Source organism: Anabrus simplex, chromosome 2, assembly GCF_040414725.1.
Source record: "Anabrus simplex isolate iqAnaSimp1 chromosome 2, ASM4041472v1, whole genome shotgun sequence".
NCBI classification, from domain to species: Eukaryota; Metazoa; Arthropoda; class Insecta; order Orthoptera; family Tettigoniidae; genus Anabrus; species Anabrus simplex.
In genome coordinates this window covers 62,967,817-62,983,257 of record NC_090266.1, presented here as the reverse complement: position 1 = coordinate 62,983,257, position 15,441 = coordinate 62,967,817, and the positions used below count along the sequence as shown (strand labels likewise).

General features: G+C 43.1%; 2 protein-coding genes across 5 annotated transcripts in view; one reads left to right on the top strand and one right to left on the bottom strand.

Moving 5' to 3' along the window:
- The window catches only part of LOC136863862 (putative ferric-chelate reductase 1 homolog), a 526,743-nt gene that overhangs the window by 276,683 nt on the left and 234,619 nt on the right, over window positions 1-15,441 (bottom strand). The window lies entirely within an intron of this gene.
- LOC137498437 (uncharacterized) overlaps window positions 13,906-15,441 on the top strand; it is an 81,689-nt gene continuing 80,153 nt past the window's right edge. Inside the window, exon 1 of the mRNA XM_068225938.1 lies at window positions 13,906-14,035. Within this exon, the coding sequence (XP_068082039.1) occupies window positions 13,906-14,035 (130 nt within the window). The remainder of the gene's footprint in view (window positions 14,036-15,441) is intronic.

The following is a 15,441-nucleotide window of genomic DNA, read 5'->3' as shown; positions in this document are numbered from 1 at the left end:
ATGTGATCCAAACCGCGCAGCTTCTTGCTTGGGTCATGTAAGATGTAGCAGTTATGTAGAAATGAAAAGATTAGCACATGTTAGGGTGACATGGAGAGCTGCTTTACACCAGTATATGGACTGCTAACCCAAACACGCTCAATATCTTTAAAACGATGGGTAGTAATACATTCTCTTTCACCTAGTTGTATCCAGGGTTAGGAAAGAGTGGTATTCTATTTCGACATGTTGCATGTCCGACCACACAACCATAACTAAGGAAATAGACGTCTAGTAGAATATTGGATGTCAAGGACGAAGCGCGGGCAAAATAACTTATTTCAAGAATAGGAAACTGGTTCCAGTAATGGACCAAGGTTTGAGAATGAGATCCTGCTTACCTCACTTCTCGACTTGGATTAAAGGAAGAGCGTTATACAGCGCTATGATAATACTCGGCAATACAAAGAGGAAATCACAGTGTTGCTACATAAGAATTATTCTATCCAAGTGTACTGCTTCCCATAATGAATCACGGGAAAGGTATTCACATTATTCCCATCAGGCTAAAAATCTCGAGGTTAACTCATAAATGGGACGAGGATACTGCAATCGGGGCGTGCCCACTGACAACGTCACACGCGCACCTGTTTGTCTGGGTGTGTGATTCTCTCTGCACAGAAAGAGAAACAAGAAACTAGTCCCAGAGTGGCAGGATCAGTATGTCCAGGTAGTAGATATTCCATTTATAAGGCACAAGAAAAGTGCCATCCGATTCAGAAACGTTATCCGTATCCCCAAGAAAGTAGGTGCTGACATATACGAAAAACCGCATCATTGGTTTAATATTTTAATACGTAGTACATGCAATATCTTAATCGCTGAATGGTCAGCGTTGAGGCCTTCGGTTCAGAGGGTCCCGGGTTCGATCCCAGGCCTCGTCGGGGAATTTAATCGCATCTGATTAATTCTTCTGGCCCGGGGACTGGGTGCTTGTGTTTGTCCCAACACTTTCCTTTTCATATTCATACAACACACTACACTACCAACCACCACAGAAACATGCAATAGTGATTACATCCCTCCATATAGGGTTGGCGTCAGGAAGGGCATCCGGCCGTAAAACGGGGCCAAATCCACATGTGCGACACAGTTCGCACCCGCGACCCCACAGGTGTAGGAAAATCGGAAGAATAAGAATAAGATATGTAATATCTTAATCATTGTACATTGTTGATTGCGAAATGTCCTAGGGATGAACGTCATAAATAAAGTTTTCACTGAAGAACTGAGACACAAGTTGAAGGCCAACTGAGAGATCAGTTTAGCTTCAGAAGAAATTTAGGAACACACGAAGCAATAATGACTACGTCTAATAATAATAATAATAATAATAATAATAATACTAATAATAATAATAATAAGTTAAGTTCTATCCAAGGCACTACAAAACAGGACTGAAGGGATAATAGAAAAAGAACTTGGTGAATACCAGGCAGGATTCCGGAAAGGGAGATCATGCAGCGAGCAAATTTTCAACCTAATCTCCATAATACAACTACGCGCACTCACAGCCAAAAATCTAGTGATTGTATTTGTGGATTTTAAGAAAGCCTATGATTCAGTCGACAGAGCAACCTTGATAAGCACGTTAGAAGAGTTTGGGATAGATAAAAAAACTAGAAATTTAATCAAAGAAACCATCACTGACACTACATCACAGGTTAAGTTTATGGGTATGTTGTCAAAACCATTCAAGATCGAAACAGGTGTCCGACAAGGGGACGGGATGTCACCACTTCTGTTTAATGTTATACTTGAAAAAGTGGTCAGAGAGTGGAGGAAGAGACTGATGGAATTAGGGGTGAAAAATGGAATATCACTGGGAAGATCTGGAATCAAAATTGACTGTCTAGCATTCGCAGATGATATGGCAATACTGGCAGAAGACACTGAAACAGCCAAGGTACAAATTGAAACACTTCAAGAGACTGCTGTAAAGACGGGACTTCAGATATCCTTCGAAAAGACGGAACTAATGATTCAGGACAAAAAGGATCCGACACAAAATATTGTCACCAAATATGGAACAATTAAAAGAGTACAGAAGTTTAAATATCTAGGGGAATGGATAACCCCAACAGGACTACCAGGAATAGCATTACAGGAAAGGGCAAGAAAGATGGAAGCAGCATACCAGTTATGTCGAAATGTCTACAATAAAAAATCAGTTTCATTCACTGCAAAAATCAGACATTACAACACTGTCATCAAACCAGAAAGTCTATATGCGATCGAATGTATTCCACTGAACAGGAAGGGCTTACTAGAAAACATTGAAAAGACAGAAAGGAAGATCTTGAGGAAGATACTAGGGCCCAGGAAAGTGGGTCAAGAATTTAGACTGCGACCAAATGAGGAACTATACAAAAGGACCGAAAAAATCACAACATCCTTCAAGAAGAGAAGACTCTGCTTCTACGGACACATTAAAAGAATGCCACCAGAGAGAACAGCCAAGCGAATTCTGGAATACATGGAGAACAGGAAGACACAAACTAGCTGGCTTAAAGGGGTCAAGGAGGATATGGAGGAAAATAATATATCACAGCAGGCAGTATACAACAGACAGGAATACAGAAAAATCATCAACAAAATTAAGGGATTCCAAGATCAAAGTAGCAAAAAACGGACCGGCAACAACTGGTTACGAGAACGTAAAGAAGCCCACTCCGAAAGGATGAAGAAGTACTGGGCCGATCGAAAGAGGAAGAACCGTAAATGAATGATGCTTAACGTGGTCCATAGTAGACCTATTCGAAAACAAGAATAATAATAATAATAATAATAATAATAATAATAATAATGGCTTTACGTCCCGCTAACTATTTTAACGGTTTTCGGAGACGCCGAGGTGCCGGAATTTAGTCCCTCAGGAGTTATTTTTACATGCCAGTAAATTTACCGACACGAGACTGACGTATTTGAGCACCTTCAAATACCATCGGACTGAGCCAGAATCGAACCTGGCAAGTTGGGGTCAAAGGGCCAGCGCCGCAACTGTCCGAGCCACTCAGTCCGGTACGTCTAATTTAGAGGATCGGATCAAGAAGGGGAAGCCCACGTACATGGCAATTGCACTTCTAATATGTATATGATAACGTTGACTTTCCCAAACTATGAGATTCCGACGACGATCGAGATCAAATACCATGAAGGAAGGGTTGTCTACAGTGATAAGAATAGTGGGCTACGCGAAAGAAGCCGCTGTCGCGAAAGGAGTGAGGCAGGGCTACATTGTATTCACCCCCTTTTCATTGTTTATAACATAACCCTCCAACTACTCGGGAAATTTGGTTCACTACATCTGAAGTTCACTACAATCGGAATGTCCTCCATTAAACTTTTTTTATTGGAATAGTGGCAGAACCAATTATATACCTAAAAAAGAATTCAGTTTCATCGATTATCTACGGTGGTCTTCTTCAGCTTTCCCCACACTGGTGGGGTCGCGCGTGAGAATTGTGTCGCACATGAGGATCTAGCCCAGTTTTAAGGCCGGATGCCCTTCATGCCACCAACCCTCTGTGGAGGGATGCATTCACTATTACGCGTTTCTCTGGTGGTTAGTCGTGTGGTGTATTGTGCGAGTACGAAGAGGAATGTGTTGAGACAAACACGTACACCCAGTCCCCAAGCCGTAGGAATCAACCATACTCCGTTAAAATCTACGGCCTGGTCGGGAACAGAACCCGAAGCCCTCTGAACCGAAGGCAAGTACGCTGACCATTCAGGCAAGGAGCCAGATGATTATCTACTGCACAATAAAATACAGCACAATAAACAGAATCAAGTCTGGTTGGTACCTTACTTGACATTGAAATGCAGTAGCCAGTTATGTTGGCTTAATATTTTTTCAGATCTTTTGCTACAATTCCCGCTCTACTTTCGACAGATTCCACATTATCCGTACGTTCTAGAAATCTTAGAACGGTCATGATAACCTCCGGTTTTTTAGGAAAGTGAAGAGCGTAAAAATTGTAGGGGCAAGAGCAGGGCGAGATTATGACAAACGGACTCGATAAGATGTAGGATGGAGTAGTCGCGTAGAAATGTAAAAGCTAGCACAAAATAGGGTGACATAATTGATAAGTCTACAGACTGACGACTCGAACAGCAACACTCACATAGTCAAATAAACGGGTTTAAACAAGAACATACCAAATTATCGATAAAGAAAGGTGTTGCAATAAGACGCGTTTCCTTAAGTACACTAATTGGCGTTTCCGCTATTCAAGGAATTTAGATAGCATATACAGGATGATAACAGGCAGGAAAACGAACGCCTCCATAACCTTCCAATGTCTTGATATCGTACGGGGTCAAGAAGGAACAAGAGTTGAAGATGAAGTAGTGGGGTCGTGTGAGGTGGATATAGCAACCAGGAGAATAATGGCCTGGACTATGAACGATAAAAAAAACCGGTGGAAGATCCCGAGGTACCTGAGTTCTTGACGAGCACCTTTCTGAGTAAGGAAGGCAGTGGTTACAAAGACGCTACCATCCGCCATGGTTGCACTAAGTTTTCAATTACTATAAGGCAAGCGGTGTGCAGACTGAAGAGTCTAAAGTGTTAGCTGCAAACAGAGGATTGTAGACTGAACGCTGACAGGCATTCCACAATGAATACGTACGAATAATAATAATAATAATAATAATAATAATAATAATAATAATAATAATAATAATAATAATAATAATATCCCTTCGATTGAAGAAACTCTTGCGTACTGGAGTTCTGCTCTGAAGGAAGATACATCTCTACGCCTTTTCATCTGACACAGGACTATCGTATTTAAGTTCTGTGAAAATGTCTACCGACGGCGCCGCAATTCGATTCCGTAAACCCAAGCACAGGAATTGAGTCGCCTAAGCGCGTTACGCGACCCTGGTTATCGCCTTTCCTTTCTTGCCTCCTGCGTACACCTTCCCAAGAAACGCTGACTCCATCAGGAGAGCTTTCCTAGAAGGCCGAAGTATACTGTTACTAATGGTACAGTGGTATAAGCCTACTTCCGAGGCAGTTCAAATCTTGACAAGTATCCTTTCTGGGTTAGGAAGGCAGTGTTTACAAAGACGTTAGCCATGACCTAGCTAAATCACTTCCACCGAACTCAAAGGACACACCTCTCACTCACTGGGACATTGGTGATGCTCTGCGTGCCCTTGATTGAACTGTGGTTGTAGACGAAACCTGTTCTCTGTACAGTGACTGTCACAAAGAGAGGGATAGCACTGAAAGTCAATAATTGGTCGGGATATCGGACAGTATTTCTTGCAGGCGATCCTGGCGGGTTGCCATCAACTCCCCTTGTCCAAACGGAGCCGGGCCTGAACAAAATAGGCTTTTTGCCCATCCAACGTACCAAAAGATCTTTTGTTTGTATGGAAACTCATCATTAACACCTTTAATCTTCACCTTTGCGCAAATATTGCAAACTGTTGTTTGAGTCATCAGGCCATAGACTGGTTTGATGCAGCCCTCCATGTCACCCTATCTTCTGACAACCATTTCTACGTAACTGCTGCATCCTTCATCTGCTCGAATCTGCTTGTCATACTCATACGATGGTCTACCCCTACCGTTCCTACCACCTACACTTCCCCCTAAAACCAACTGAACAAGTCCTGGGTGTCTTAAGATGTGTCCTATAATTCTATCACCGAGCAAGTGGCTGTGCGGTCTGGGGCACATACCTATCAGCTTGCATTCGGGAGACCGTGGGTTCGAATCCCACTGTCGGCAGCCCTCAAGATGGTTTTCCATGATCTCCCATTTTCACACCAGGTGAATGCTGGGGCTTAACCGTAATGAAGGCCATGGTCGCTTCCTTCCCACCCCTAGCCCTTTCAAATCCCATCGTCGCCATAAGACCTATCTGTGTCGGTGCGACGTAAAGCAGGTTGTAAAAAAAAGGATATAATCCCATCTCTTCTCGCCAAATTTAGCCAAAGCGATCTTCTCTCGCTTATTCGATTCAGTATCTCTTCATTCGTGATTCGACCTACCCATCTCACCTTCAGCATTATTCTCAAACACCACATTTCAAAAGAGTCTAATCTCTTTCCTTCTCAGCTAGTTAAAGCCCACATTTCACTTTTTCGAAGTGAGCGAATATTTTTTTTCTTAAAGATCTTCCTTGCTTGTGCTAGTCTGCATTTGATGTCTTCCTTCGTTCTGCCATCGTTAGTTATTTTACTACTTAAGTAATAATGTGTATACTTCCTTTAGGTCTTCATTTCCTAATCTAATATTTCCTGGATCACCGGTCTTCGACTGCACTCCATTATTTTTGTTTTGGACGTATTCATTTTCAACTTGTACCCCTTCCCCAACACTCTGTCCATGCCATTCAGCAATTTCTCCATACTGTTATCCTATTAAAACAGTCCTTAACCTCCTCCTTTCTTCAGGCATACCAAGGGGAAACTCTAGATTAAATATTGCTAACAGCACATAAACTTGTTCTTCTCAACCACGAAGCCAGATATTTATTTCAATATATTATTATTAATGCCATTTTCAATAATTCTTGTAGCATAAAATAATTTTAATAAAGCTCTAGTTTCAAACTTGGTGAATAATATACGTTTTAATTTAACACGAGTTAATATCTGGAAAAGCTTAATCAAAATATAAATCTGTAATGAGTTTAATGTTCAACGAAGTTCATATTATATTAATTTATTAAGTATAATTTTAGACCTGTATCTAATTTTATACAGAAAAGGGGCTTCCCAGCCTCACTTACATGTAAACTATCTTCAAATGCATAATTCTTCAAATCAGTTCGCCTTGGTAATATATTTCGCAGGAATTTCATTTCAGGTGCAATCACTTATGTGGTTAAGTCTCAGCTGCTGGTCATAAGAGGTATCTTACATATCTTTTATCATTCAAATAAAAAGGAATGCCAGCATGGTATTTTGTAGTTACTCGCAAGGACAACTTTTTTCAGAAACAACTGAACCTATGTATGTTTCTTGAGGATAGTTTGTAGCTACATGGGAGGTGAATTATGGTATATTTTGATAACTGAAATTAATTATGTATGCGAGGAATATACAGTGACATGTACTCACTTTTTGAGCGATTATACATTCATTAATACACCTTTGTTCCATGGTAGATCCCATACTCTGGGTAGGAAACTCGGAATTTGCATCCTCGCCAATAATAATAATAATAATAATAATAATAATAATAATAATAATAATAATAATAATAATAATAATAATAATTATAATAATAATTATAATAATAATTATAATAATAATGTAATTAAATTATGCGTGCGCATATGACCGAAAAGTACGTCAGATATGAGTCAAAATCTGACATTTAGAATGAAGTATGACTGACAAAATTTCACTAACTTAACTACTTTTACGGATGTATGCGAGCAATGAGCGAAGTTCAGTATCATGTCTCTGGAGAAAAAAGAAAATCCAGTCATTCGTACGGGAGGTAATAACTTGCTGATTTTTAATGATATCTGCACTATTGGTACTGATTTTTATATTTCACCTTCATTCATAACCGCTGTAGAATGTATACATTTCCTGTAGAATTCTAGATCCATGTAATTTCAGACAAATACATTTAATAATAATAATAATAATAATAATAATAATAATAATAATAATAATAATATCCGCAATGTTGTCTCTATAGCCGAGCTGAGTACATCGCTGGCTTTCTGGGCTCAAGTTGGTGGGGTTCGACCCTGTCTCAGTCCAGTGGTATTTGAATGTGTTCAAATACGCCAGACTTGTATCGGTAGATTTACTGTCAAATAAAAACTGCATGACAAAATGCCGGCACCCCGTTGTTTCCGAAATAAGTAAAAAAATAGTTTATTATTTATTATTAATCCCCCCAAACAATTAATTGGAAGTTTACCTCACGTATGTACACTGACTGACAGAGCAAATGCAACACCAAGAAGGAGTGGTTCGAAAGGGATGAAAGTTGGGGAAAAAACAGAGACGGCACGGACGAATAATTGATGTTTATTTCAAACCGATATGCAGGTTACACAATGCGCACGGCATCGACTCAGTACGATGTAGGACCACCGCGAGCGGCGATGCACGCAGAAACACGTCGAGGTACAGAGTCAATAAGAGTGCGGATGGTGTCCTGAGGAATGGTTCTCCATTCTCTGTCAACCATTTGCCACAGTTGGTCGTCCGTACGAGGCTGGGGCAGAGTTTGCAAACGGCGTCCAATGAGATCCCACACGTGTTCGATTGGTGGGAGATCCGGAGAGTACGCTGGCCACGGAAGCATCTGTACACCTCGTAGAGCCTGTTGGGAGATGCGAGCAGTGTGTGGGCCGGCATTATCCTGCTGAAACAGAGCATTGGGCAGCCCCTGAAGGTACGGGAGTGCCACCGGCCGCAGCACATGCTGCACGTAGCGGTGGGCATTTAACGTGCCCTGAATACGCACTAGAGGTGACGTGGAATCATACGCAATAGCGCCCCAAACCATGATGCCACGTTGTCTAGCGGTAGGGCGCTCCACAGTTACTGCCGGATTTGACCTTTCTCCACGCCGACGCCACACTCGTCTGCGGTGACTATCACTGACAGAACAGAAGCGTGACTCATCGGAGAACACGACGTTCCCCCATTCCCTCATCCAAGTCGCTCTAGCCCGGCACCATGCCAGGCGTGCACGTCTATGCTGTGGAGTCAATGGTAGTCTTCTGAGCGGACGCCGGGAGTGCAGGCCTCCTTCAACCAATCGACGGGAAATTGTTCTGGTCGATATTGGAACAGCCAGGGTGTCTTGCACATGCTGAAGAATGGCAGTTGACGTGGCGTGCGGGGCTGCCACCGCTTGGCGGCGGATGCGCCGATCCTCGCGTGCTGACGTCACTCGGGCTGCGCCTGGACCCCTCGCACGTGCCACATGTCCCTGCGCCAACCATCTTCGCCACAGGCGCTGCACCGTGGACACATCCCTATGGGTATCGGCTGCGATTTGACGAAGCGACCAACCTGCCCTTCTCAGCCCGATCACCATACCCCTCGTAAAGTCGTCTGTCTGCTGGAAATGCCTCCGTTGACGGCGGCCTGGCATTCTTAGCTATACACGTGTCCTGTGGCACACGACAACACGTTCTACAATGACTGTCGGCTGAGAAATCACGGTACGAAGTGGGCCATTCGCCAACGCCGTGTCCCATTTATCTTTCGCTACGTGCGCAGCACAGCGGCGGATTTCACATCATGAGCATACCTCAGTGACGTCAGTCTACCCTGCAATTGGCATAAAGTTCTGACCACTCCTTCTTGGTGTTGCATTTGCTCTGTCAGTCAGTGTATATTTAAAGCCGGCCCCGCGGTGTAGGCGTAGCGTGCCTCCCTCTTACCCGGAGGCCCCGGGGTCGATTCCCAGCCAGGTCTGTATCTGAGGGCTGGTTCGAGGTTCACTCAGCCTACGTGATTACAATTTAGGAGCTATCGTGCGGTGAGATGGTGGCCCTGGCCTAGAAAGCCAAGAATAACGGCCGACAGGATTCGTCGTGCTGACTACACGATACCTTGTAATCTGCAGGCCTTCGTGCTGAGGAGCTATCGCTTGGTAGGTCATGGCCCTTCGAGGGCTGTTGAGCCCTGGGGTTTGGTTTTGGTGTATTTAAAAGAAAAAGAAATTGAAGCAAGCTTGAAGTTTTATGCGACTGTTTATATGAAGACCATAGCCATCTATTTTACTTGGAATCCAAGCCATAAAGACGTGACTATTTCAAAATTCTCAAAGCCTTGGCCGGGATTTGAATCGGGGCCGCCTTAGTGAGAAGTCAACGGCTATGCCACTCAGCTATCATGCCCCTCATTTATAAGCCCAAATAACTGTATTCAATACATTATTCCATCACAGCTCCTTTAACTGAATAGTCAGTGTAGTGACCTTTGGTTCACAGTGCCCCAATTTCGATTTCCGGCAGGGCTAGGAATTTTACCCGCGTTCAGTTAATTCCTCCAGCTCAGCGGTTTGGTGTTCGCGATCGTCATAGAACATCACTACCAGCGACCACAGAAAACATGCAATGGCGAGCACATCCCTCCATATAGGGTTGAAGTCAGGAAGGCATCGGGCCGTAAAACTGGGCTCGATCCACATCAGAGCCGACCCCAGACAATCAGGGAAAAGGGCCAGGAAAGAAGAAAATCCTCTTATCCCAATTATTTCTGGAGTCACCACGGCTTATCAGGAACCTTCCTGCAAATAATGTTTAAGTGGTGCCCTTTACCATTATTTAAGTCGACTCATCTTCATAGTCCGTTTCTTTTGGTATTAACGATAAACGCGTATTTTTTCTGGAAATAGTAGGAACAAATACGTGCGTAATTCATCTCACTAACAGCATATCAATGGCAGTTTTTTATCACAAATTTTCACGAACTAGAATATTTCTACGACAAATCTAATGGTCGTGGTAAATATGAAAAATTGTATTTTTACTAATGATTAAATTAATAAGTTATTTTGTGCATGTGGTTACCCGTTTCTAACGTGAGCAGTGAGAGATAATACCGTCCGACCGGAGGAAAAAGAAACGAAGAAGGTGGTTTCCGTTTGGTGATGCAAAACAAAAGACTGCTGTAATAATTTGTGCATGTATCTGTTTCATGCATTCCTATCTCCGAACTGGTATCAAGAAACGGGTCTATGGGGTAGACATACATCTGTTGCATATATTTCTACAACCCCTTTTATGTATCATCCACAGCATAGTAAAAATAATATTACAGAACAGCTTTTGCACAATTCATTGCATTTTCGAGTGTCAAAAAGCGAGATAAATTATTAGCACATAACTGATATTATATATTGGATCATTAAACTTAATCACGGAGTATTCGCGAATTTGCTGTCTATTTTGCAACAATTAACACAAAATTATTTAATTTCAGCATGGAAAAGTACAAAAAAATAACACTACAAAGCCGGGACTTCGCTCATGTTCTAAGGGGCAACAAGTTCCCTAGTGCACACAATTCAAGCTTGAGACGTTGGAACACAAAGAACAGCCGATGACCGAGGAATCGCTACTGAAACTTCCGTATTCCTTTCTGTACAGATGTTTCGAATGCCGTATAGTACAGTATATATGAGAAGTTTGAGTGCTCGCATCCTCTGTCGGCGTTTGCAGAGTTAGGTTACGGTCTACAAGTGAAGAGGCTGGTCCATGGTCCGACAGCTCTGCACTGCGACCGACCAACCGAGCAAAGGAGGGGTGGGTACCGTGGCTCTACGCCTCTGTATACGGGAGATGGAGAGGGGCTGGTCCGTCAGCTGTCCTGGTTTTCCGTACTTCTGCACTAAGGCGAATGCTGAGACAATTCTCAGTATAAGCCACGGCCGCCAACTCTCCCATCTTTACCACAAATCTTCTTCAACAATACACATCTCCCGGCCTGAGAGACGCCGTCACCGTGTAGGAAACCCGCCTCCCAGTAGTAGTAGTAGTAGTAGTAGTAGTAGTAGTAGTAGTAGTAGTAGTAGTAGTAGTCGTCTCACTGTATGACCAGCCAGCTCGCCTGGACTCCACTTTCGGCATCATTGTATGTGATCGTTGCACGTAAGACGTGTTGTATCACAGAACTTCAAGATTCAAGATTTGTCTGAAACAAAAGTGAAGCAAGTAATTTACTCGTTTTATGGTCCGGAAAGTGCTGGATGAACGGCAGTCTCTGGAAACCGAAGTCTACGACCTTCTTTCGCAGCAGTTCGCTATCGAGGTCAGCATTGTTAAAGCAAGCTTGAGTAAGACTCCCTTCCCACTCAGCGCGAGAGAATGCACAGTCCAAGGTCTAGGAACATGCGCACCTACCGAGGCCTTGGGCCCTTACCTCAAAGTGCTTTATCACGAGTTAAAGAGACCAATGGCTCAACGATCAATGTCACCTCAAGATTAAACCTTCTTAAATCCCTCCCAACAATAGGTTGTTTCTGTTGTCTATTTCAGCTTGCTTGTAAAGAGTGCGTGTGAGGGGGGAGCTGAAGCGCCAGGAACCTTCAAGACATTATGTGAATGTATTAGACATATAAAATCTCCGGCGATTTTTATGTTCTCCGTTTCGATGGGGAATTGATATCCATTTGGGTACACTTTACGTAGGCTAATTGACCGGAGAATGGAAACTTGGGGCATATGGTGCCCCACATAAATTTCTTTTCGCTATAATTTTATGTTGGTGCTATCTGTGACCGCCATACGACGTGATTTTTCTTCCAGGGAGTCAGCATTCGAATATAAATATTTGTTAGTATGCAGAGCTTTGCTTTCCGTGCTCTGGTAGCTTTGGGGCATGCAGCATTCCACGTTTCTGTTTTCGTGAGTTTGTTGTTCTTCGAAGTATTTTAGTGTTTGTAGAACTGTAATTGTTTCTCCGGCAAGAAACATAATGGATTTGTTTTCTATGACTCGTTAAATAATTACAGGTTAATAAAATGACTTGAAAAGCCTTTTATTGTTGAGAAAAATAATGAAGAGGAGGACACTGCTTGAGGACTAGGCGGGAGAGGACTGCACGTATGTTCCAGGAGCATGTTAAATGAAAGGAAAGAACGGTCATCGAGGGTCATCCAAACCTCATGCGAAAGCTGGAAAGTGTGACATTGTGTTCATTATACCCGGCTCTAAACGCTATGCTAAGGTCGTCAAAACAACATCCGATGCTTTGGGATTGTTTATCGATGCTGGTATGTTGGACAATATAGTCAATTGCACTAAGAAAATAAATACAGTAATTGCACAGCAGGTCAAACATGAAGTTGGCCAACGATAAAATGAAGATATATCTGCAAATATTGTTTTATTGTTGTTGAAAGTATGACTTTTGAAAATAATATTTCGTATATGTTCGTTGAGTAGAAGTGTTATAGTGTGTTTCAATTGTAATACAGCAGCACGCACCGGGCGATTTGGCCATGCGGTTAGAGGCGCGCGGCTGTAAGCTTGCATCCGGGAGATAGTAGGTTCGAATCCCACTGTCGGCAGCCCTGAAGATGGTTTTCCGTGGTTTCCCCATTTTCACACCAGGCAAATGCTGGGGCTGTACCTTAATTAAGGTCACGGCCGCTTCTCCATGGCGGACTGAGTGGGAACGAACCCGCTATCTAGTGTTCAGAAAGCCAGCTTTATACCGGCTGAGCCACTCAGCTCGGCTGCTATAATAATGATGTTGCTTATTGTTTAAATGGGCCTAACATCTAAGGTCATCGTCCCGCTGTTATAATAAGACCGATATTTTAGATATATTACCAGTACTGGTGAAGCCACCGTGGCTCGGGCGGCAGCCCGCAGGCTTCTCACCCCTGGATTATATGGTTCAAATCCCGGTCAGTCCATGCAAGATTTGTACTGGACAAAACGGAGGCGGGACATTCCAGCAACACTCACCAATATCATTTCATTTTATTTCATCTATCGGTCATTAATCATTGCCCATTGCCCCAGAGGAGTGCGAAAGGCTTTGGCAACCGGCACAATTCCTATCCTATATAGGGGTTTCATTCTTTACAATCCTGACCCGGTTGAATGACTGAAAACAGGCTGTGGATTTTCATTTTCAGTACTGGTAACTCCACGGTAATAAAAAAAAATAGCGTATGGCTTTTAGTGCCGGGAGTTTCCGAGAAAAAGTTCGGTTCGCCAGATGCAGGTCTTTTGATTTGACTCCCGTAGGCGACCTGCGTGTCGTGATGAGGATGAAATGATGAAGACAGCACATACACCCCGCCCCCGTGCCAGCGAACTTAACCAATTATGGTTAAGATTCCTGACCCTGCCGGGAATCGAACCCAGCACCCCTGTGACCAAAGGCCAGTACGCTAACCATTTAGCCATGGAGCCGGACAACTCCACATCGTCTCTCACCAACAGTATCGAGCGCAGCTTCGTCACCGAAAACAAGCGTGAGCTTTTCAGAAAATGGAAGGCTCTACAAAGTGATAATCTCGTTCACCATCAGGGAGGTAACGTACTTTCTTTGTAATGATACCGTACCTCACCGTCAGATAGCTTCAGTCACAATCAATATATCTGAAGCAATGTTTAAAATCCATTAAAATATAAAAATGGAACATTGGAGGACCTACACATACTCATCATTTACAAGGAAATTCTACAGAAAATGCTGGGCTAAAGGAGGACCAATCCCACACAACAGAAGCTACGGATCCCACCAGCGTTAGGTGTACATACAGTACATAGTCAGTGATGCTAGGTCGATGTATATAAACACAGGTCCACCTGCTTCAGGGGGCGAGGTTAATACCCACTGAAGGCTTTCAATGGTGGACAAGTTTGTCCATAGTCTTCACAAATCACTAGGGGAAGAAACTATTCAAATGATATTGACGCCACACACAAATGGGAAGTTCCGCGGATAAATCAATATTCGTAGTGGGGAATATATTTTGACCGAAAACTAGTTACATCGTCATGTGCATTACCTTACCTTCGTGTGAAGTAAACAGCCACGCGTGTACGCGAAAGGCAACGGAGCTAATCCTGTCCGTGTTGATTGACATTCCTTATTTAAACCAAGGGAACCGGATAGTGCAAAATATCAAAATAAGACTTTTTTGTGGAAAATTATCTACGGACTTTCAGGTTTTCCAGAACATAAATTTTATTGGGCATAATGATTCTTTACGGGACGTTATTGATGATTTTGTTGAACCAGGCGCCTAGGCACCACGCCCCTTTTACGTACTTAATATATGAGCTTTGTCCGGCTCCATAGCTACATGGTTAGCTTGCTGGCCTTTGGTCATAAGGGTCCTGGCGATTCCCGGCAGAGTCGGGAATTTTAACCATCATTGGTTAATTTCTCTGGCAAGGCGGCTGTGTCGTCTTCAACATCATTTCATCCTCATCACGACGCGCAGGTTGTCTAAGGGTGTCAAATGGAAAGACTTGCACTTGGCGAGCCGAACATGTCCTCGGACACTCCCGGGAATAAAAGCCATACGCCATTTTATTCCATTTTTGTTCTTCACTGATTAAAGACATTTGGACGAAGTATTTTGCCTTCGACAGAATGGTTGTTAACATAAGTTTGCTACTCTTTGTACACATTATCGATTTTCTTTTTTTTTCCCACCTCAGTGTGTAGGTTGAAAAAGTTGAAGAGGGACATGAAGGGACAGAAGCTTACTGACAGTAAGGCATTAGGTATAATAATAATAATAATAATAATAATTTCGTGTGGCTATTTCCACCCGGGTGCAGCCCTTGTAATGAGGGTGGGCGGCATCTGCCATATGTAGGTAACTGCGTGTTATTGTGGAGGAGGATAGTGTTATGCGCGATTTGCAGGGATGTTGGGGACACCACAAACATCCAGCTCCCGGGCGACTGGAATTAACTAATGAAG